This window comes from Lissotriton helveticus, chromosome 7, assembly GCF_964261635.1.
Source record: "Lissotriton helveticus chromosome 7, aLisHel1.1, whole genome shotgun sequence".
In the NCBI taxonomy this organism is placed as follows: Eukaryota; Metazoa; Chordata; class Amphibia; order Caudata; family Salamandridae; genus Lissotriton; species Lissotriton helveticus.
Genome location: NC_136068.1, coordinates 349,480,274 through 349,504,469, shown reverse-complemented (window position 1 = coordinate 349,504,469; position 24,196 = coordinate 349,480,274). Strand labels below are relative to the sequence as shown.

The window sequence follows — 24,196 nt, the reverse complement described above, 5'->3', positions numbered from 1 at the left end:
CTTCTTCTTGGCCGCCAAGACCTGGAACTCCCTCCCGACCCACCTCCGCCTGACCCAAGACCACCTCGCCTTCAGGAAGCAGCTCAAGACCTGGCTGTTCGAGCAGTAGCGCACCCCCCTCCCCCAAGCGCCTTGAGACCCTCCGGGTGAGTAGTGCACTATATAAATGTTTTTGATTGATTGATTGACAGAGGAACTGGTTTCTATTGCACTTTTTTCTAGCAGAGATACTACTTCTTGCTTTAACAGTAATAGATGTTCTTTTGACATTGGACGCTGTTTGGATGGTATGTTTGGGGGGTAGATGTTATTTCTAGACAGTAGCCCAACTAAATAATTTGTCGCACCCACCTGTCTGATGTGATGTTGGTCCAGGCAGGAAGGAATTGTTGCAGTCTTCCCCCCCCACAGGAGTGGAATGTTACGGGGGGGGGGGAGAAAGTAATTGGGTAGGGGTGGAGGCAGAGCTGGAGTTGTTAGTCTTGCCTCTGCCTTTGGTGTGGTTACCCCTGTAACCCCCCCTCTGGTAGCCCTTAGTGAATGTGGATTGGCTAGGGGTTTTGTAAGAAGTGGAGGGACTTTCCGAGGAGTAGCCTCTTGTGTTGCCTCTGTATGATGAGCGACGGAAAGAACGTCTGGGAGCTTGCTGCTGCAAGGCTCCCATAGATTTTGCTGTATTAGTGTCTTTTTTCATTTTTTCTAAAGACACGTCAACATTTGGGCCAAATAAATATGTCTCACCAAACGGCTGATTAAGGATGGAGCTTTGTACCTGGATGTATGACATTACAACGCATGCCTTTACAACGCGGTTTGTACAACGCAAACCTTTACAACGCATAGCGCTTTGGGGTGCTGGATAGTGAATAGTTTAATTTACTATTCCAACTCCAGTCCCCGTGGACACTAGGGAAGGTGTTGGATAGTAAATTAAACGTATTCCCTATCCTAGAGCGCCCCCAGCGCAATGCGTTGTAATGGTTTGCGTTGTAAAAGTTGCGTCGTAAAGGCACTGCGTGGTAAAAGTTGCGCTGTAAAGGATGTTTCCCTTTGTACCGCAGGTTTAAAACCTGAAATACGTAGCCAGGCAGGTCTACATAGAAGGGTGCTGGTATTGATTGCCCTTGAGGCGGTGTCTGCAGCATCTAGGGCACAACAAATGGAAGTATTAGTAAGATTTTTACCTTCTTGTAGAAGTTCATTGGCCTTATTCTTGTAATTGTCTGGTAGATGCTGCATTATTAACTCTAGTACATCATAATGTGCCCTGTCATATCTTGCCAGCAACGCTTGGGTGTTGGCAATGCGCCAGATGTTAGCTGCTTGTGACACTGTTCATTTGCTGGAGGCGTCAAGAAGCTTAGATTCTTTGTCTGGTGGTGAGGCCTCACCTGATGTCTGAGAATTAGCACGTTTATGTGCATTAGACACTACTAAAGAATCAAATGGTGCTGGACCTTTAATGTAAACTGGATCTGTAGGGGCAGCTTTATATTTTTTCTCAATGCGAGGGTTGAGGACCCGAGCCCTGACAGGATTCTTAAAAACCTCTGTTGCGTGCTTGATGACACCTTTAAGCATTAGCAAAATGGCAGTAGACCTTTGTGTGTTATCAAAAGTGACTAATAGGAAATCTCCCTCCACCGCATCAGTGTGTAAGTCCACCCTGTGATACTGGGCAGCTCTTTGGACTAGTAGGTTAAAACCTATAGTGTTCTCTGGTAGGGATGGTCTGAAAGGGTGTATGTCGTCTTGTGGGACGTAAGGCACATCAGGCGTGTTGTAATCATCCCATGGATAAGGTGACTGAGGGGGGGACTATTGGTCCCTGCTGGGTCATGTGTACGCACCTGTGTCTACATCATTGTCTGGTGCTCCGGTGAGAGGCAAAGGTTGCACACCTCATGTAGGATGGTGTGGGAAAACTTCGACCCACATCGAGGACACTTCTTGAATGGTGTTCTTTCCATGAGCCAGAAAGTAAGGCCTAGGTAGGCCCGAAGGCCTTTGTCGACGACCGGAATCGAAGCCTTCAAAGTGGTGAAGAATCGCGTCGCTGTGGAGCGCGATCGAAACAATACTGTCGAACAGGTGAGGATTGCGCGCCGAAGGAAATTCGGTTCCAAACCGGAGCGCAGGAAACGCATCCGAGCCCGATGGCGAAAAAAAAAACAACAATCTGAAGATGGAGCCGATGCCCATGCGCAATGTGGTCCAAAAGAGGAGTCACCTATCTCGTGACTTCCAAAGAACTTTTCAGGACAACAACAAACTGCAAACATCCGGGCCCAACACTAGGTGGCGATCTATGCACAGTGTGCCATCTGCAGCTCATATGCCTAGAACATAAATATTTTGTGGTCCAGTAGAATAATATAAAACTTAATTCTGCTCCGCTTTCTATGCACAGAAATGAAGTGCTTGAAAAACCAGCGCTGCGTAGGTAACCAAAACTTCTAACCTCATTCACAGTAAGATAAATCACTGGGCTTACTTGCTGCAATTAATTATAATGTCCTCTGGTCGTATCCGCCTCTTCAGCTTGCCCATCTTAGGATGATTGCCTCTGCCACGGAACAACCCTGGAGGTTCAATGCGGAAGTTTGCTATCCGTTCCTTGTGGTTGTCCATAATACAGAAACCATACTCCTGAAGTAGCCGCTCATTCTCTTCTTTGATTTTCTAGGTGCAGAAATAAAGCAGTAATTTAATTTTCTATCTAGTCTACAGTACATTGGCATGCAGTCTTCATAGTGGGTTCACAAAGGGCATCCTAATTGCTATGGAGAACCAAAGGGTAATTCTGCTTAGAACACAGTTTTTTAAATGTAGTAGACCTATCCACGTAGTAACAAAACAAACTAGGAGTGTTACAATTTAATTACCTAAAGTCTATTTGTGTAGCCATTCTTGCTAATCTGCAATGTATCCAAAGCTCATATTTCTAACATCAAGTTAATCATAACAGTAATTTACCTGCAATCATAGTTCTCCAAGAGAATCTATCTAGATTACAGTCCCAAACTACTATTACAAAACGACACAAAGGAAAATGCTACTTACCAGTGTGCATCTGCAGAGTCTCACACTGAGCATTAGATCGCCACCTGGTGTTGGGCTCAGATGATTGCATGTTGTCGTCTAGGAAGAAGTCTTTGTAGTCATGAGATAGGTGGCTCCTCCCTTGGACGATAGTGCGCATGGGCATCAACTCCATCCTTAGATTGTTTTTCGCCATGATGGGAAATGATGGAGTTAGTAGAAAGAAAAAAGGATGTCCATGCGTGTATATCCAAGTAAGATAAAACTGGAACAGATACAGGTCCCTGGGAGGCGGGTGGGCGTATGATACTCTGCAGCTCTACATGCCAAGAACAGATGCATACTGGTAAGTAGCATTTTCCGTTTGAGGCATATGAGCTGCAGATCTCACACCTAGCATTGATTATACAGCACTGTCTCCCTTAGCGGTGGCCACCTGCATCTGTTGTTGTAGTTTGAAAAAGTTTTGAGGGCAGCTTGGCCTACTGCAGCTTGCTGCTTGGCTTGCACATCAACACAATAGTGTTTAGTGAAGGTATGTGTTGTAGACCATGTTGCTGCCTTGCAGATGTCTTCTTGGGGAATCTTCCCTAAGAAAGCCATAGAGGCTCCTAGTATGCGTGTGGAATGCACTCTAGGAGGAAACGGTTAATGTAACTTTTGGTTTTTGATAGCATATGTGTATGCCTTTTACAATCCACCTTGCAATCCAAGCTTTAGAGATGGGGTTGCCTTTATGTGGTGGCTAGAAAGCTACAAACAATTGTTTTGTCTTGCGAAAGGATTTAGTCCTGTCAATGTAATAGAGAAGGGCTCTTTTAACGTCTAATGTGTGTAGAGCTCTTTCTGCTACAGAGTCAGGGTTTTGAAAAAACATTGGTAACTGATTGGTTTAGATGAAATTGAGTCATGACTTTAGGAAGGAATTTGTTCTTAGGACCATTTTGTTACAGTGTAATTGTAAAAATGGTTCTTCTATAGTGAAAGCTTGAATCTCACTCATTCTCCTAAGAGGTAATAGCAATAAGGAAAGCGGTTTTCCATGTGAGGAATTGCAGTTCACATTTGTGTAAAGGTTCAAAAGGGGGTCACATGAGCTTTGTAAGAACAATGTTTAGGTTCCACACTGGTGAGGGTGGTAACCTAGGAGGAATGATTTTTTTTAATCCTTCAATAAATGCTTTAATTGCAGGTGCTCTAAATAATGACAGATGTTGTCTATTTTGTAGGTACGCAGCAATGGCAGCAAGGTGTAGCCGTATAGATAAACATGCTAGGTTACATCCTTGTAAGTGTAGAAGGTAGCAGATGATATTCTGGATGGAAGCATCCAGGGGATCAATTTCATTATTGGTGCAGTAAATGACAAATCTTTTCAATTTTGCTGCATAGCAAGCTCTAGTAGTCCGTCTTCTGGCTTCTTTAATGATATTCATACAGTCTGGTGGCAGGTTAAGGTAACCAAACTCTAAGACTTCAGGAGGCAGATCGCCAGATTTAGTTGACTTGGATCTGGATGTCTGATGTCTCCATGGTTCTGCGTTAGCTTGGATGGTGTCAGACACAGTCTTTGGTGTGGAACTAGAGAGTTCTAGCAGCGTTGTGAACCACGGTTGGCGTGCCCATGTGGGAGCTACTAAGATCATTTTGAGAGACTGTTGTCTTGGCTTGAGCACTACTAGAGGTATTAGTGGGAGTTGCGGAAAGGCGTACGCAAATCTGCCTGACCAGTTCATCCATATCGCATTGCCCTTGGACAGCGGGTGTGGAAACCTGGCGGCGAAGGTTGGGAATTTTGTGTTTGGCGAACAGATCTAGGTCTGTGTGACCCCACTTGTGAAAGAATGGTAGAAGAACTTGCGGATGTAGTTCCCATTCGTGAATCTATGGTGTCCGCCGACTTAACAGATCTGCAATCCGATTGTGAACCCCTGGAAGGTGTTCTGCTAGCAGATATATGTTTTGTGGAATGGCCCATCTCCAAATGTTTTGTGCTAGCTGGGAGAGTTGCAGAGAATGTGTGCCTCCTTGTTTTTGAATGTAGTACATGGCTGTCATGTTGTCCGTTCAGACCAAGACAGCTTTGTTCTGTATATGTACCTGAAAGGACTTTAGTGCTAAGAATATTGCTAGCAGCTCCAGGTGACTGATGTGGAGCACTTTTTGTTGAGTGGTCCATAGTTGTATGGTGTAGGAGATGGGCTCCCCATCCTGTCAAGGATGAGTCTCTTGTAAGTACTATCTGTGAAACAGGGTCTAGGAACTGCCGCCCTCTGGACAAGTTTTTGGTGTTTTACCACGGCAAAGAGCGTGTGCGGCTGTCCACCAACACCAGACCAGGCCTGTGAGTGGTCCTTGAGCTTGGTTCCACTGATGTGCTAGACATTCCTGCAATGGGCGCATTTGCAGTCTTGCATATGGTACAGTAAAAATGCAAGATGCCATCATGCCTATCCAGTTGCATGAACACTCTGGCTGGGAGATAGTGTTGGTCTTGATACCTTGTGACTAAGGCTTGAATGCTCTGTATCCTGGCTGGACTGGGATAAGCTAGAGCTGTAGACGTGTCTATTGTAGCCCCTAGGTATTGATATACATGAGAGCGCTGGAGATGCAACTTGGTGTAGTCGATTGTAAACCCCAAGGTGTGCAATGTTTGAATTGTCTGAGATGTGTGTTGGGACACACTGGTTGAATGACTTGACTTATGAGCTAAACGTCGAGGTATGGGAATACATGGATGTGTTGCCTCCTGAGATGTGCTGCTACTACTGCTAGGCACTTTGTAAACACTCTTGGTGCAGTTGTGACCCCCGAATGGAAGGACTTTGAACTGATAGTGTTGTCCTTCTAGTACAAACCTTAGATACTTCCTGTGAGAAGGATGTATGGGAATGTGGGAGTAGGCGTCCTTCATATCTAGTGTAGTAAGGAAATCGCCTTGTTGCAACAATGGGAGCACTTGTTGTAAAGTGATCATATGAAAGTTATCAGTGTATATACAGATTCAGGGGCCTGAGGTCTAGAATTGGTCTTAGTGTCCCGTCCTTCTTGGGTATTAGGAAGTACAGCGAGTAAACCCCTGTTCCTTGATGTTGTAATGGGACTATTTCTATTGCGTCCTTTTGAAACAATGATAGCACTTCTTGTTTGAGCAGCGTAAGATGTTCTGTAGACATTGGACGCTGTGTGGGTGGTATATGTGGAGGGGTAGCTGTAAATTCTACGCAGTAGCCATACTGGATAATCTAATGCACAGCATAGTGAATCCAGAAAGATTCACGCTGCAAAATCTGTCTTACCCACTTGTCTGTGGTGATGGAATTCCAGACAGCTAGAAACTGTGTTAGTCTTACCCCTACAGAAGTGGAATGCTGTTGGGGAGTGGAAGGAAGTCACTTTTGTGGTGAGGGGTTTGATTGTTATTGCCTCAACCTCTACCCTTGTTGTTTTATGGCCTCGTTAGCCTCCTCTAAAATATCCACTATTGAAGGATGTTTGTGTATTGCTTTTAAAGGAAGCTGAATTGTCTGTTCCAACTTGTTTGGAGCCTCCTCTATAGAAGGAGTGACGAATGGAGCCTCTTGTTTGTGGTGACTGCAAAGCTGCCACTGATTTGGCAGAATCTGTGTCCTTTTTCATTTTTTCAAGTGCTGTGTCTACAGCTGGGCCAAAAAGCTGCGGTTTGTTAAATGGCTCATTTAATATGGTGGATTGCACCTCTTGTTTAAATCCTGAGATGCGTAGCCATGCATGGCGTCTAAGGAGGACACTAGTGTTTATTACTCTAGAAGCAGTGTCTGCTGCGTCAAGTGCACACTTGATAGAAGCATTAGAAATTAACTTTCCTTCTTGGATAAGGTCATTAACCTGTGCCTTATATTGGTCAGGTAGATGTAAGAGTGTTTCTAGCTGATCATAATGAGCCCGGTCGTATCTTGCGAGGAGGGCTTGTGTATTAGCTATGCGTCATGTGTTACTTGCTTGGGCAGCAATCCTTTTACCTGAAGTGTCTATCATCTTTGACTTTATCAGGAGGTGGCGCTTCACCTGATGTTAGGGAATTTGCTCTTTTCCGTGCGTTTGAAACGACAAGGGAATCTAAAGGCAGTTGTACTTTAATGTAGGCAGGATCTGCAGGAGCAGGCCTCTATTTCTTTTCTATCCTGGGGTTTATGATCCTAGGATGTACAAGATCTTTTAACACTTCTGGTACATGCTTAATAAGAAATGCGTTACTTACCTGTAACTGCAGTTATCCAGTATTAGTGTCTTTCATAGATTCACATGCCTGAATCATTCCCCGTCGTCGAGACGGGAGCCTCCGGTATATAAAAAGTAATGTCCTAGAGACATACATAGAAAAGAATAGGCCCAAAGGTCTCACCTTAGTAGCCTATCCACGTCCTTTTGCAGGAAGGACCAAACAGAGCAGGCCCCAAGGGTCCCACCTTGGTGGCCTATCTGGGTCCTTTTGTAAAAAGGACCAAATAAAGTAAAACAGCCAATCAGCTACTACCTCCTTCTAGAACCTTCCTGCCAGGAGCCCAAGTCTCTCAGATTTTCGTACGCACCAAGCTAGTTAGGCGTAAACTCATTAGAGAGAAAGGTGAGCCCAGCCAGGGGAGGCGGGAGGGTGCATGTGAATCTATGAAAGACACTAATACTGGATAACTGCAGTTACAGGTAAGTAACGCATTTCTTATCCAGTATTTGGGTGTCTTTCATAGATTCACATGCCTGAATCAGAGTAGCGAGCAATACATTATGCACATTCTGTATGAAGATCAGGTATGAATATGTAGATAGTACATATCACATGACTATAAAGCACAAAATGCAATGGCATATAAATACAGTAAGAGAATGTGCATACCCGTAAAGGATGGAGGGATGTAGTAGGGCTTACCTCACTGGAATAGATGGTGAAGCACTGCTCTGCCCACTGCTGCATCCTTCATCAGCTCAGTATCCAGGCAGTAGTGCCTGGTGAAGGTGTGCGGGGACTTTCATGTCGCCGCTTGGCAGATGTCCAATATCGGCACTCCAGCGAACAGCGCCACGGACATGGCTCTAGTCGAATGAGCTTTGACTCGTGAGTCTAAAGGCCGTCCGGCCTTGTCGTGACAAAAGGTGATCGCAGAAGAGATCCATCTTGAGATGCTCTGCTTTGTGAGGGGCATGCCCAGCCTTGGTCTACTAAAGGCAATAAAGAGCTGGGATGACTTTCGAAAGTGTTGTGTCTTATCGATGTAGAATTTAAGACATCTCTTTAGATCTAGAGAATGTAGAGTTCTTTCAGCTGCCGTGGTAGGATTTGGAAAGAACGATCTAAGCACCACTGGTTCATTAAGAAGAAAGTCCGAGGGGACTTTTGGAATGAAGCGAGGGTTAGTCCTCAGAATGACTGTCCTCTCTGAATTGAAGAAAAGGATCCTGGATGGATAGAGCCTGCAATTCACTGACCCTTCTGGCAGAGGTTAGTGCCAGGAGGAGGGCCGTTTTCCAAGAGAGGAACTTGATCTCAGCCTTATGGATGGGTTCGAAGGGATGCTTCATTAGTTGATGAAGAACCACATTGAGGTGCCACGATGGAGGAATAGGCCGTGGAAAGGACCTGAATAGACCTTTTAGGAATTGTTTGATGAGCCTGTCCGCCCACAAAGATGGGCCTGCAGCCGTCCTTGTGAACCTTGAAATCGCCGCTAGATGCACTTTGATGGATGTATGCGCAAGGCCTGACTGCGCAAGATGTAACAGGTATGGTAGCAGCTGCTGTGGAGTGGCATGGAAGGGGTGCAAGCCTTGATCCACACACCAGGAACAGAATCGCTTCCATTTTAGTGAGTAGGTTTTGTTAGTGCTGACCGCTCTAGCTTTCGCAAGGATATCTCTGCAATCCTGCGGGATGTTCAGATGGCTGAATTCGCGGTATTCAGGACCCAGGCCGATAACTTCAGAGAGCTCAGGTTCGGGTGGAGAACCTGCCCTTGAGACATCGTGATCAGGGCCGGAAACTGCTGCAGGCGAAGAGGGGGCCGGGCAGAGAGGCGATGAAGCTCCGTGAACCAGTGCTGCATCGGCCAGGACGGAGCAATGAGGATCAGAGTGCAGGGTTCAGATTTCATCTTCCTGAGAACCCTGGGTATCAGTGGGAATGGCGAAAAGGCGTACGCAAAGACGTTGCGCCATGCGATGGAAAATGCATTCCCGAGGGTTCCTGAGTGGTGATGCCTGCTTGCGAAGCTTGGGCATTTGGCGTTCTCTCTGGTGGCAAAGAGGTCTATGTTCGGGGTGCCCCACTCCTGGAAGATACGGTCCAGCACCTCCCTGTCCAGTTCCCATTCGTGGGAAGGAGACTTCTCCCTGCTCAGTGCGTCCGCCAAGACGTTGTCCTTGCCCGGGACGTACTCCGCTTTCAACGCTATTCCATGCGCCAGAAGCCAGTTCCAGATTCTTTGCGATTCTCGAGATAACGACATGGAACGCGTCCCCCCCTGTTTGTTCAGGTAGTGCATCGTCGTGGTGTTGTCCGTCCTGACGAGCACAGGGGAGTGACGAATGCGTGGAAGAAACGCCTGTAGAGCTAGGAAAACCGCCCGTAACTCCAACAGATTGATACGGAGCTTGGTTTCCTGTGTCGTCCATTTGCCGTTGATCTGGAGTTCCTGGAGGACTGCTCCCCAGCCTTCCTGGGACGCATCCGTAGTTATTACGTGTGGCTCTGCTGGGAGCAGGAACGGCAGACCCTTTGACAGATGGTGGAGAGAAGTCCACCATTGCAAATGATTGATAATGGGTCGAGTGACTCGTATGCGGTCCTCGAAAGAACCTGTGGCTTGAGTCCATTGCTTTGTCAGTGCCTCCTGAAGGGATTGGTGTCACTACAACGCGGTTTATAACAACGCATTCCGTTACATCGGAATTTTTACAACGCAGGATCCATTACATCGGATGCCATTACAACGCATGGCATTACATAGCAGATGCTATTACAACGCATGGCATTACATCGTAAGTATAGGTAAGTATACCTTTTTAAAAAAAAAATGTAATTAAGTTAATTTAATTAATTTAATTAAAATACATTTTAAAATAGTAATTATTTTATTTAATTAATTTAAATCTATTTATTTACATTAATTTTAATAAAAATTGTAATTAATTTTATTTAATTAATATAATTACATTAATTTAATTTAAATATTTTTTTGATTGTAATTAAATTAAATTATTTAAAATGTATTTAATTTAATTATTTTAATTAAGAAATGTAATTAATATAATATAATTAATTTAATTTAACCTAAAACACCCCTGTACCCCAAAACCCAAACCCTACCCTGAAACCTAAAAACACCCCTGTACCCCAAAACCCAAACCCTACCCTGAAACCTAAAAACACCCCTGTACCCCAAAACCCAAACCCTACCCTGAAACCTAAAAACACCACTGTACCCCAAAAACCAAACCCTAAAACCTAAAAACACCCCTGTACCCCAAAACCCAAACCCTGCCCTGAAACCTAAAAACACCCCTGTACCCCAAAACCCAAACCTGAAACCTAAAACACCCCTGTACCCCAAAACCCAAACCCTACCCTGAAACCTAACACCCCTGTACCCCAAAACCCAAACCTGAAACCTAAAAACACCCCTGTACCCCAAAACCCAAACCCTACCCTGAAACCTAAAAACACCCTTGTACCCCAAAACCCAAACCCTACCCTGAAACCTAAAAACACCCCTGTACCCCAAAACCCAAACCCTACCCTGACACCTAAAAACACCCCTGTACCCCAAAACCCAAACCCTACCCTGAAACCTAAAAACACCCTTGTACCCCAAAACCCAAACCCTACCCTGAAACCTAAAAACACCCCTGTACCCCAAAACCCAAACCCTGCCCTAAAACCTAAAAATACCCAAACACCCCAAAACATATACCTCAGTACCCCAAAACATATACTCCTATACTCATACTTATTTAAAAAATTACTTAAATTAATAAATTTAATTTATAATATTTAAAAACATAAATAAATATTTTTATTTATTTTTATTTATAATTAATAATAATTAAATCAATTATATAATATTAAATAAAATAAAAAAAAATTATATACTTACCAATACTTACGATGTAATGGTATGCGTTGTAATACCATCTGCTATGTAATGCCATGCGTTGTAATAGCTGCGTTGTAACAGCATTACGACGTAAAAGTTGCGTTGTAAGTGATACACACCCTCCTGAAGTGGACGCATTTTTAGGCGGCAGTGTGGAATGAGCAGTATGCATGAAGACATCATGCCAAGGAGGGACTTGAACGTGCGGACCGGAAGAGTCTTCCGCGAAGCCACTGCCTTGGCCAAGGAGATGAGTTTGATTTTTCTCTCCTGAGAGGGGAAAGCCTTGACACGGTCCGTGTCCAGAGTCGCTCCAAGGAACGTGATGACCTTGGTGGGTTCCAGAGTTGACTTGGCGGTGTTGATGGTCAGTCCTAGGCGGTGAAAAATATCCAGACAGGCGCTGGAGGACGAGGCTGCGGCGGCCGCCGTCGGTGCCTTCACCAGCCAGTCGTCCAGGTATGGAAACACCTGGTGGCCTTGTTGACGAAGAAATGCCGCCACTGGTGATAAGCATTTGGTAAAGATCCTCGGGCCGATTTGAGGCCAAATGGAAGGACCCGAAATGGGTAGTGCTGTCCTGCCACCGCAAACCTGAGGAACTTCCTGTGCCCTTTGAGAATAGGTATATGGTAGTAGGCGTCCTGGAGGTCTAAGGACGTCATGTAGTCCCCTTTCTCCAGCAGACCAAGGATTTCTTGCAGAGTCACCATACGAAACGATTGTTTCTTTAGGAACACGTTGAGTGCCCTGAGATCCAGGATTGGTCGCCATTTCTTTCCGTTTTGGTGGATTAGGAAGAAGTGAGAGTAGAAACCCGGATTCTTGTGGGCCCGTGGAACTCTCTCTATCGCTCCCTTCTGCAGCATGGAAGCTATTTCCTGAAGTAGTAATCGTAGGTGCCTGTGTGATCGCTGGCACGGTGGCGTTGTTGGGGGGATATAGGTGAATTCTAGGGAATGTCCAAATCGAATGAGTTGGAGTACCCACCGATCCGTTGTTATAGTTTGCCAATTGCGATGGAAGTATTTCAGTTTCCCTCCAAGTCTTAAAGAATGTAGTGGTGGAGGGGCTAGCGAGGGAGACAAGTCATTGTCTGTTGCCAGCAGGTCGTTTTTGGCCTCTTCCTCGGTAATTGGACTTGCCGTAGGAAGACTGTCGTCCTTGTTGAGGTTGTCGCTGTTGAAACTGCGGCTTGGACTGTGAATATGTGTACGAAGACAGATTCTGATAGGAACCTTTGTATGCAGGTTGGCCTCTTCCCCGGTTGCCACGAAAGGACTGGGTCCGGAATTGTAAAGTACCCAGAACCTTGGCAGTATCCATGTCCTTTTTTATGGTGGTAAGGGCCGTGTCAATCTGTTCCCCAAACAGATGCTGGCCATCGTAAGGCATATCTAATATCCTGGTTTGCACCTCCTGGCGGAAAGTGGTGGCCTTGAGCCAGCCCTGTCGCCTCAGGACTGCAGCCCCTGCCAGTTGACGGAAACCAGTCATGGCGGCATCAATGGCACAATCGATGAGCTCTGAGGCAGAGGTCTGTCCTTCCAAGAGAAGTGAATGTGCCTCCTCTCTGACATCCTCCGGCAGATTTGAAAGATAGGGTGCAATGTCCGCCCAGAGTTGGCGATTGTAACGGCCCAGGAGGGCTATTGAATTAGCCACTTTGACCGTCATGGCCGAAGTGGTAGTAAAGCGTTTGCCAACGGCATCCAGTTTCCTGCCCTCCTTATCAGGTGGCGTCGATAGAGGCGAGGCTGGATTTCGTGAGTTCTTCTGCGCCGCTTGAGTCACCACGGAATCTGGTTTGGGGTGACCGGTCAGGCATGCCGGTGCCGTGGAGGTGGCCTTGTATTTCTTATCAAGCCTGGGCACCACCACCTGTATAGAAGCAGGTGCTTGCATGATCTGTTTGCCCTGCTTCCAGATGTAGACAATTATGGGGATTGATCTTGAAGTCTTCCTAGTGGGCTCTTTGAAGTCATAAAGGAAGCATTCAGTTTCCTGAGTTTCCATGGACATATGGAACCTCTTGGCAGCCCGCTCAATGATGTTGTGGAATCCACCGATGTCTGCGGGTGGAGACTCCGAGGTCTGTGGATCCGGAGAGGCTGGAGAATGTGCCACATAATCTTGGTCTGCATCCGGGTCCGACTGGTCGTCATCGACTTCACCTTCCTCCTGTTCCCTCTCCTCATCGTCAGATGAGGGAGCGTCCTGAATTGGTACCTGTGTCTTCTCAATGACCAGGGGAGTTGGTCTATGGCGAGATGAAGGAGCTGGCGCCTGTGCAGCTGGAGGTACTGACGCAGAATGTTTCTCCGGGAACCTTTCTTTATAATCCTGGATGAGGAATTGTAGGTCCGAGACGATGGATGCGGGGAGACACCATAGGAGTAACCTGTGTCTGGGATGGAGGTTGGTTTTGGAAAAAGGGGGGTGGTGATGGACAGTCTCTGAATGATGCAGAATACTCTTACCAAGTCAAGAGATCATGGTTTTAATCCATCACCTGTTTTTTAGCTCATTGCACCATCTCAGCTCAGAACCTGGCTATATGCAAATTAGTCTGTTCCTGTCCCAGTGCATGATGGGAACAGGGCAAACCAAACTACCAAGCCAATTCTTATACTGGGAAGGAGACAAGCTTCCGGGGATGGAGGTTGGACCTGGTGTTGTAGAAGGTCTTCCTCCTCTTCCGGCTCCTAGTCTGTGGTTTGGCATTTCAGGACTAGGTCCGATGGACTAGTAGCCTGCGTAAAGGAGTCCTCGTCCGACTCCTGACCTTGTAGTAGACAGGCCGGTGGAAGTTGTATCCTACCGGGCGAGGTCTGCTGCGGCGTAATAGGCCTTTTAGTAATTTTCACAGTGACATGGCTCACTTGCGGTGGAAAGGCATCCATGGCGTGGGATAGGAGTGCAGACTCCTTCCAGGGTCCTGTCGACGCTGGAAGCGACGGTGTCGTGGTAGGTATTTTCGTCGACGGTAATTTAGTCGTCGTCGACAGTGGCTGCGACGACGATGTCTTCTTCGACGTCATTTTCGTCAACGGTAGAGTCCCCACCGTCGACGGTGTACTCGTCTACGGCTTTCCCACCGTCGACGGGATGATCCTCGTCGACGAGGTAGACTTAGTCGACGGCGTTGTTCTCGTCGACGGTGTCGTCGGCGCCTTCGACGAGGGTCTCGTCGTCGACATCTTCGTCGTCGATGGAGTGACCGGGATGGTCGACGGCGTAGGTCTACTCGCCGACGATGAAGGCGTCGTCCTCGTCGTCTAGGAGGAAGCCGATGAGGCCGTCGTCGTCGAGACAGTTTTCTGTGCTGAATGCACCATCGACGCTGTCGTCGTCGGGACTATTGGCTGCTTCCCGGGGACAGGCAGGTCCTTGCCAGACACTGTTGGCTTGCCCTCTGAGGACTTTTTAGAAGTCTTCATAGGAGGGGTGTCTGTGGGGCTAGGGGAAGAAACCCTTGGCCTATTCAAGGAAAAATGCGACACTCCAGACACACTCTCACCTTCGGACACCAAGTCATCAGTCTTGGTCTTGAACCTGTTGAGCCACAACAGAAGTCGACCTTCTCGGTCCTTGAGGGTCTTGTTGGAGAAGGTCCGACATATTTTGCAGTCCTTTGCCTGGTGGGGAGGATAGAGGCAATATAAACATGTCTCATGTTTATCCTCAATGTGAAGTCTTTTCTTGCTGCAGGAGGAACAAGCCCGGAAAAGACCCTTCTTCTGACTATCAGACATAACTGTAGAGAATAATTAAAGTGATTTTTGAAGAAAAAGAGAAATTCCTGAGGAGAACTCAGGTGGAGACTCCCTAGCACAACGTGCGGTAGAAAATCTGAGAGACTTGGGCTCCTGGCAGGAAGGTTCTAGAAGGAGGTAGTAGCCGATTGGCTGTTTTACTTTATTTGGTCCTTTTTACAAAAGGACCCAGATAGGCCACCAAGGTGGGACCCTTGGGGCCTGCTCTGTTTGGTCCTTCCTGCAAAAGGACGTGGATAGGCTACTAAGGTGAGACCTTTGGGCCTATTCTTTTCTATGTATGTCTCTAGGACATTACTTTTTATATACCGGAGGCTCCCGTCTCGACGACGGGGAATGATTCAGGCATGTGAATCTATGAAAGACACCCAAATACTGGATAACCCCTTTGATCATAGGTAAAATCTGAACTGACTTTTGGGATTGCTCAAAAGTGTCTAGTAGGAAATCTTCCTCTGCCTCACCTGAGTGCATTGTGACCCCATGATGGAATGCAGCTCTATTGATTAAGTGTCCAAACCCAATATTATCTTCTGGAGGTGATGGTTTGGATGGGTATGTGTATGGATCAGAGTTGTCTGGTACATCTGATGCGATTGGGTACTCCCAGTCAGGTGGATCTGTTGAGTAGGTAAAAGGGTAATTTGGGTCGTCTCCTCCCCCCATAATGTCATAATCATCAGTGTTATGAGGAGGTGTATGTTGTGGTGAAAAATTTGTAGGAGAATTTTGAGGTGAAGGAAGAGGAGGTGGAATAGAGGGAGGTATAGGAGAAGAAGGGCACATAGGTGATGTTGCACGGTTCTTTACAGGCACTTTAGGTGCTATATCCAACTTCCTCTTTCTGTCAGTAGAGACATGTCCTGTTTTTGGGTCCCTATAGAGCTTTTTCTGTGTAGGATCAGGGTGAAAAAGCTCTTCTTCAGGAACTGCTTTCGGTGCCGATTTTTTCGGTTCCGAGAGTGGTTGTCTTTTCTGTCCTTAGCCTTAGGAGTTGTGGCAGAGTCCTTTGGCGTTGGTTTTGGCTCCGAAGACTCTGGCTTAGAAGCTGGTTTAGTGGGATTGAAAGCATCGAAAACAGGCTTTAGTGGGCTTGGAAGCATCGAAAACAGGCTTTATTATTGGGTTCGGAGTCGGTCTGTCTAGTCTACTGTTTCGGAGCGGTTTTCGGAACCGGCGGAAAAAAAAACAATCTAAGGATGGAGCTGATGCCCATGCGCACTATCGTCCAAGGGAGGAGTCACCCATCTCGTGACTACAAACACTTCTTCCAAGACGACAACAAAATGCAATCATCCGAGCCCAACACCAGGTGGCGATCTAATGCTCAGTGTGAGATCTGCAGCTCATATGCCTCGAACATGTTTTTCAAATGCCGTTTTCAATTATTTTTGAAAGCTTATCAAAAGACTATATTCAGCTATTTATACCCAATTTATTAAAAACAAATATGCAAAAAAGGATCACTGTAAATAGTTACAAAAAGCTGCTTACCTTCAAGAACGCTCTTTCCTGAGGACACTAACTGAATATTCATCACCTTTAGAATATACCCAAGAGCCATACTGGTTCTGAAAGATCCAAACAGCATTGCTCCCGCATGCTATTCGATAACGGTGTACTGGATCTGAAGATCCAAAACAGCATGACTCCTGCATGCTGGCAGATGGCATAGTGCGCTCTGTGCATACTTTGTTCCTGCCAGAAATAACAAATGCGGCTGTATACACACACCAAACTGTGCCAGCACAGTGGCAGAATCCTTGGCCCTGGAGGAATGGGCCCTTAACTACTCCGGAGGTTGCTTCTTGGAGTATAGAACTGGACAGTCCTTTTTAAGTTCCACTGCCTGGTCTTTCTTTGCCCCAGAGAACTGTACAGAAAAGGTGACTGCCCACCCGATGGTATTTGGTGGGATTGATGTACAAAGGCAAAAGTTTCTTTAGGGTCCATTTGATGAAGTCTCTTCTCTTTTAAGGAGTTAAGCCAGGCAGAGAACACTGAAAGAGTGATGGATTGTCAAACATGAAAAGCAGCAACAGCTTTGGGGGAAAAAGTGCCTTTGTCCACAGTACAACTTTGTCTGGATAAAGGGTGGCATAAGTAGGCTGCACCAAGACAGGAAGGATTTCATTCATGCGATGAGCAGATGTCACCGTGAATAGAAACAGATTGAGTAGACAGCCGTAAAGGAAAACGGTGTATGAGTTTGAATGGCATGAACAAGAGGAAAGGGAGGACCCTCTTTGGCACTGAAAAGGAATTTGGAATAAACAAACGAGTCAAACTTTACAGAAACCTCCCCACTACAGGCGATTTGAACAAGGATGGCTGTTTGTAAAAAGTCCTGACAAATAACTTAACAGTGCCCACAGCAAATGCCTACTGAAACAGGGATAAAATGAAACATCTGACAGCTTGGCTAACAATGGGTCAGTATTGTGGGTGCCGCACCAGGCTATAAACTTGCCTAAGAGTAGACAGACTGTAGAGCAGCAGCAAGGATCACCTTCACAACCTCAGGATGAAGATCAAACAGTCAACTTCTGCCACTGACTCTTCAAGCATTAAGGCGCAGGCTCTGGTGAACTGTCCTGTTGTGACAGATATTCCTGAAGCAGTCGCGTGATCGGAGGACAGATGCTCATGCCCAGAAGGGCCTACAATGACTTGTGCCCGGTCATTCAGGACCATCTTTAGAACTCTGGGCAGGAAAGGCAGCAACTAGGCATACAGGAAGTCACTACATAGAATGTATTGCAGAAAATCCCAGCATTGCAAGTTCATGCCCGTGGCGAAATGATCTAGCCACGGTTCACCCCACTGCTGGAAAATGCCCTGTGTCACATTTAGAAGTAACAATCATTCTGGATCCTATATGCAGCACCTGCTGGGCTGGTCAACCTAGTGTTTAAAGATCCCAAGATGTGATTCACGACCAGGGAAATGACCCAACATTTCAGCTCCAGAGACTAAGGGAGTGACTTAGATCTCGGCAGACAGGTTACTCCATCACAACGGTGATGGATATCCCTTCCGCAAAAATATAAGTCTCATAGGTTATAATGGGATATGTATTTCGGCAGACAGGCTATCCGTCACTGTTGTGATGGAGTAACCAGTCCACCGAGATTTAAATCAGGCCATAAGTGCCTCTTGGGAAAAAAAACAAAATCTGCTCGCTATCAGAATTTGTCCCCTTCACCCTCGTGGAGAATGAACAAGACTGGGCAGGTTATTAATCAGGGTTTTCCTGAGGAACATCCTGCCTTGCATTCTGCAGGTTGTTCAGCAAGTCATGGATCCCATTCTAAACACATTATTAAATTGTTCCATTTAAATCGGCAATAGTGCCAAACGGTTGGAAACATTGTAAGTTAATACCATTTCTGAAAAAAACATCTGCTGACAGATCAAATATATTTTAGGCCTATTTCCCTTCTACCCGCCTACTAGAAGATTCTTGAGAAGCTCATTAATCACTGACTATGTAGCTATGTGGAGATCGGCCGGCTGCTTTATCCATCCCAATCCGGTTTTCGCCAGATACGATCAGATTGCCAGTAGATATGGGGAAGCAAGTTGCCCGGATTCTTCTTGATCTACCGACAGCTTTTGACTCCATTCTTTTATACCGGTTGAAGACATCGGGATAGGTGACTCAGCACTGGCATAGTTCTGTTCCTTTTGACAGGCTGCAGCTAATCTGTCTGGAAGGCTCACTTTGGCCACGATCCCAAAGCTCGGACACTGGTTGTCCCACATGGTTATGCCCTTAGCCAGGCACTCCAACCTTTAAATTACCCCCCCCTGCTTTTTTTGGTGGAGTCATTTGGTGGGCAGATTGTATCTTGTGCGGATGATATGCAGCTTCTTCTAACCCTGGACAGGACCACGTCGAATTCTTCTAGCTGGTTTAATTCATGCCAGATGGCGGTTTCCCAATGTATGCAGCGCAGTAACCTTCAGTGTAACACCAATAAAACCAATGCTATTTGGCTCACATCCTCCAGTATGGGATGGTGAATACTTAGAGCCACACACTCACCCAAACAGATACTTACACACCCACTTATTCACCTATACATCGACACACCCACTCACACACATAGCCACTCACCCATACAAGCACTCGCACACAACCACTTACATATCCATTCATACATCCGTACAAGCATGCACTCACACCAGCTCACTCACCCATCCATCCATCCATCCAGACACTTGCTCTACAACACAGCCCTGCACATACAAACTCACTTAACCAAACAGCCATTCACTCCTACAGCCACTTACACTGTCAGCCACTTATACACCCACTATCCCACCCATACAGCCACTGACAAACCCACGCTCACCAATATAGTCACTCACACAGCCACGCACTCACCTACACAGCTACTCGCATACCTACTTATAAACCCAAACTGCCACTCACACAGATACACAATCACAATGCATGTTACAAATCATATCACTCAGGGGGGAAGAGGCTTAAAGAGCGAGGAAGATGGCAGTGTGAGCCTTCAGCTCCGCTCCAGGGAAACATTCAAACTAAAAGAAGTTGGTACTCCTGACAACCTTACAGACTAAGAAAGACTATATCAAGGAAACGAAAGGGGGAACACCGTGATATCCGTTGGCTGCAGATAACTTCAGGTCTTTGTGCTGCTTCCAGTTAAAGGATGCAGCACTGGGGCTATGGGGTTTACAGTGGATAAGTGAGACGAAGGTAAAAAAAACAACCCCAGAGCTCCAAAAGAAAGTGTGTAACAAGTAATCGCGGCAAAATAATTAAAGCGATGCAGAAGAGAAAAAAAAACAATATTAAACGCATTGTCGACGCAAAGCATGAGTCAGGCCAAATCCAAAATGACAACTCCATAACCAGCCTGTACAAAAACCAGGATACGCCAACTAGCGATTATCCCAAGCAATCGTTCTCTACCATTTATCGGGCACAGAAACTGATAACAACCTACAATGCAATGTAAATGCATGAGACACCACATAATCAACAGTTTCACAGAGCCACCACAGCACTCACCACAATATTCACTACAATAATGGAGTCCCCGATGTGCTCTCAAACTACGAAAAACCGCTACCTAGCACAAAAACAACCCTAGGAACTTACCAGGAGCCAGGTTATATCACTAGGACCACCAGTGCGGTCCCGAGGCTTGGGGTGGGGACAAGCGAGATGTACACGGCAGGGCGCGATTCAAGGCGAACAGGGCAATTAAAATGGCAGCCGCCTGATCTCCACTCGCTGGTACACTGCAAAGAACACGGCAGAACGCGACACAAAGAACTATGAGAAAGAAGCACGGATGAATAAAATTCTGTGCCATCAATGAGAGATGCAAATTAATGTAAAACCGGAGTCTACAGGCTGATAAACAGTTGAGGTGACCACCAAAATAAAGGATAAGTAACAGTAAAATGGCCATTAACATGACCAGCTGCAGCCTTCTAACTCAGTTAGCATTCATAGAGCAACAAGCAGGTTACACATAAGCATATTAGAATACTATGCAAAAGGAAATACTTGCAAAGCAAATGGACTATTAAAAATCAAATTCACACTCAGAGGAATCTTGCATGAGCATGCGGAGGAGCAATTTCAAGATGATCGCAAAACAAGTAATAAATACCCCTAAAATGGTGGAGTGTCTAAGTACCTCCCGCTGCAGCCCTATAATGCAGAAAGCTCTGCACACAATGTTAGTGATCTGCTGGTGACCATAATACAAGTGTACATGGGATAAAAGAACAAAAGCGAACACAAAAACCTATGAACAAAAAGATACTCTGCATCCTGGGCACTGCCTGTGTGGCAACTTAGGACCAGTTCCGCTCTACTAGAAGCCAATTAACCGCTGTAGCCCTAAAAGCAATAAAGATACAAGACACAAGTCACCATGCACATCGCCTTCCAGTCCGCGCAGAGGGTAAACATGGCAAACAAGTTATTTAGAGGTCAATCTGAGATAAGGGCAAGTACCATTCTGTTAGAAGAGAGGTAACTGATGCAGCCCTATAAACAGTCAGGATATTCTACACAAAAGGAACTACACAGACTACCTCACTGGCCACACTGGCTAGATAGACGACTTTGATTCTAACAGCATAAATAAGCAGTGAAGAACCAGCTAACACTGATTACTCAGGTCACAATCCCATGTTTGGCCCTGTGTGCACTGGCTTTGTTACCTCGCATTCTGCAGTTGCTGGACAATGTGCCCACTACCTTCCTATTGTCTTGCTACGGTCTGGAAACCCAACTGACATATTAGCATCAACAATTTAGAAGCACCAACAATCTACTCAGCTGGTGAATATTTACTGGAAGTGCTCTGATGCATGGTCATACCAAACACACAACAGTGACAAATATGACAAACACTCCGCAGAGACAGCAAACCAAACCAGCTCAGCAGGGTAAAAGGTTATCTTACACCAAACATCTCCAGGAATTCGGACAATAATGGCATGATTATACTAAGCGAGGCTGAATACCTATAGAAAGAGTGCGCCAACAACTTATGGAGCATTGGCCCAGCACCCAAAACCTGAAAATCGGCCCGCGCCTCACAACACTGCCCACAAATGTCAAATTAAGTGAACTGCAACCCAATTCGCTAGATCGACTTAAACTACTATACAGGAAATAGTACAGTGAACAAGACATTCAAAGGCAACAATATCCAGCCCTATCAGAAAACCAAAAACACAAATCATGGTAGAAAAGAATAAAGAGAACCTGAAAAGGATCAAGACGGACCCACCAAATTCAATCTCACCAATCAAGACAAGAATGACAAATGCAACAATGGAGATAAAGAAACTGGCAGACGTCCACGACTAGGTTAAGTTGACTAAAGAAAAAACAGACACTATGCAGAATAAAATCTGCACCATTCGCAAAGACATTAAACAAATAAACATTAGAATCGCTGAGACAAAGAACAGAATTAGTAACCTTGAAGCTACTGAAAACAAAACTATCTCCGCTCTAAATAGCACCACCAGATCACTTAAAGACCTAGCGAAACTTGAAGATATAAATAGATGAGGGAATCTTCACATTTTTATATCCCTGAAGGATAAGAGAACAGAATGATTCAATTTCCTAGAGAAATGGTTCATGACGGTTACAATCTTCAAAAGAAAAAAAAAAGAAAGAAATTTAATTTAACAGGGCGCATAGAGTCCCTACAAAGAAGACTCCTAACCAGTCTCACCCACTGTCCATTGTATGCAAACCACTCTGCTATCAACATGTTGAACAAATCTTAGCATTCATGAGGAAACCCAACCACAAACAATGGAAAGGCAACACATTTTTGGTCTCACAGGACTATTCAAAATCCACAGTCCAGCCCAGAAAGGGATTCTTAACCATACCACCCAGACAAAGCAATGAATTGCCAGTTCTCATTCGTATGCCCCGATAGATATCAGGCAATAATACAGGGCACCTCACATCTTCAATGACCATACTACACTCGAAATTCTTGGACGGCAAAAGACGAAGCTGAAATGGATCCCTCGTCAAACAAATCTACAGCTTCAAGAACAAGACGATAGCTCACAAACGGAGCAGTGCCTCATCACCTACAGGCTCAACCGGTTAAAAATTCTTTTTTGACTGCAGTTCTTCCCTGGCGCATGACTTTGAACTGAAAAACTATGTCTAACGTATGTATGGTTAATATGAAATACATGACAAATCACATTGTCTTACTTCAAACGAGCAGATGTCATGCAAGGAATAGAAATGTACTTGTTAAAATCGGTACCTATTACAGAACAACAAGCAACACCATGTAGTTGACCGTGGTTACCATGTTAATATGTACCTATGATGCTGCCAAAGTGTAGGAATATGTAAGCGTCTTAAGGGTTACATCTAGCAGCATAGAATGAGGAGTAAATACTTTGTGAATACCTTGTTGAGTTTAGCTACATATCAATGTAGAATTTGCTCATCCTAGTTAGCAAACCTGTTTTGACCATATTTGTAAATAGGTAAACAACAAGTGATGGGTTTCCTCACTGGAAAGCAAAATTTGTATTCTCTACTCTTGATGTGGAGTATTGGTTTCCCTGGAGGGGCAGCTTTTTCTTCTTATCGCCATGCCTTTTGCGTATCTAATGGGAAGGGGAATACTCGAAGGAAGGGATTGTTGGTTAACACTATTTTATTTGTATTTTTGTATGCTCTGCCTTTTTTACTTTGTCATCACAAATAAGGATCCGAATGACTGCACTAGATACTAACAAATTACTTACAATGTACCCTTTGAATGATTACACCCACTGAAACCCCTTCAGTAGAGTTCAACCAAATATTTCTGTATCTTAAGCAGCAGGTACTACTATGACTATAATAGGACCGCCCTACATCTTATCAACCTACCCGAGCATACCTCTATGAAGTCGTAACACAACTCAGTTACCTCGCAGTTGGGACCAACACGCTCCTACAGATGTTCAAATGACAGATTCCACACGATATTAGGACAGTCACTAAACGTGAAAGGGATCAACCACCATCAGATTAAGAAACAAGCATTTGCAATGCAATAGGTCTCGCAGCATTAAAGTTTGAGTTACTGGCATTGTAAATGACAATGCTTTGCATTAATTTTTTTTCTTGAATTTGCAATTGGTATAAAAACCTCCCGAGTTTGGGAGGGGTGAAGGAGTGGAGACCATCTGTGCAGGCATTACTTGAGGAAAGAAAGAAAGCACCATAGTCCATTAAAAAAAGTTCAGCAGGTGATCTAGAAAGCGTCAGTAGAGGCACGCACTGTAAACATCTGAGGGGGCCATGGGGGTGCGGGGGTCAGTCATCCGCACAAAAAGGACAAAAAATAGAAACTTCTACATCTCGAAAACGCTCACCCCTTAGAAATGGGTGTGGAAATAAGACACTCGCCTAGGCCATGGGTGCAATTTAGGAAATTGTGACAAAAAATAAAAACATATCAAAATAGATTTTATGTAGTGCTTGACTCCCCGTCTTGTGGACTCAGCACTGTCTGTAAATGAACATTTTTATTTTTATTGAACCTTATGATTGTTACTCATTGGTTTCACTTGCTTTTGGTTTCCAGCTCGTGGCTAGTTACAGGTTGCAAACAAGTTTCTGCAGCATGTACATTAACTCATTGAGCTATCATACACACTAAATATAAAATGCAAAACAGGCAAAAGCGTGACTTGTCCCCGTGGTGTTAG

At 45.3% G+C, this 24,196-nt stretch overlaps 1 protein-coding gene across 1 annotated transcript in view; it reads right to left on the bottom strand.

The window, feature by feature from the left end:
- TOP1 (DNA topoisomerase I) overlaps positions 1–24,196 on the bottom strand; it is a 289,068-nt gene that overhangs the window by 137,312 nt on the left and 127,560 nt on the right. Inside the window, exon 12 of the mRNA XM_078652157.1 lies at positions 2,495–2,682. Coding sequence (XP_078508283.1) covers positions 2,495–2,682 — 188 coding nt within the window. The remainder of the gene's footprint in view (positions 1–2,494; positions 2,683–24,196) is intronic.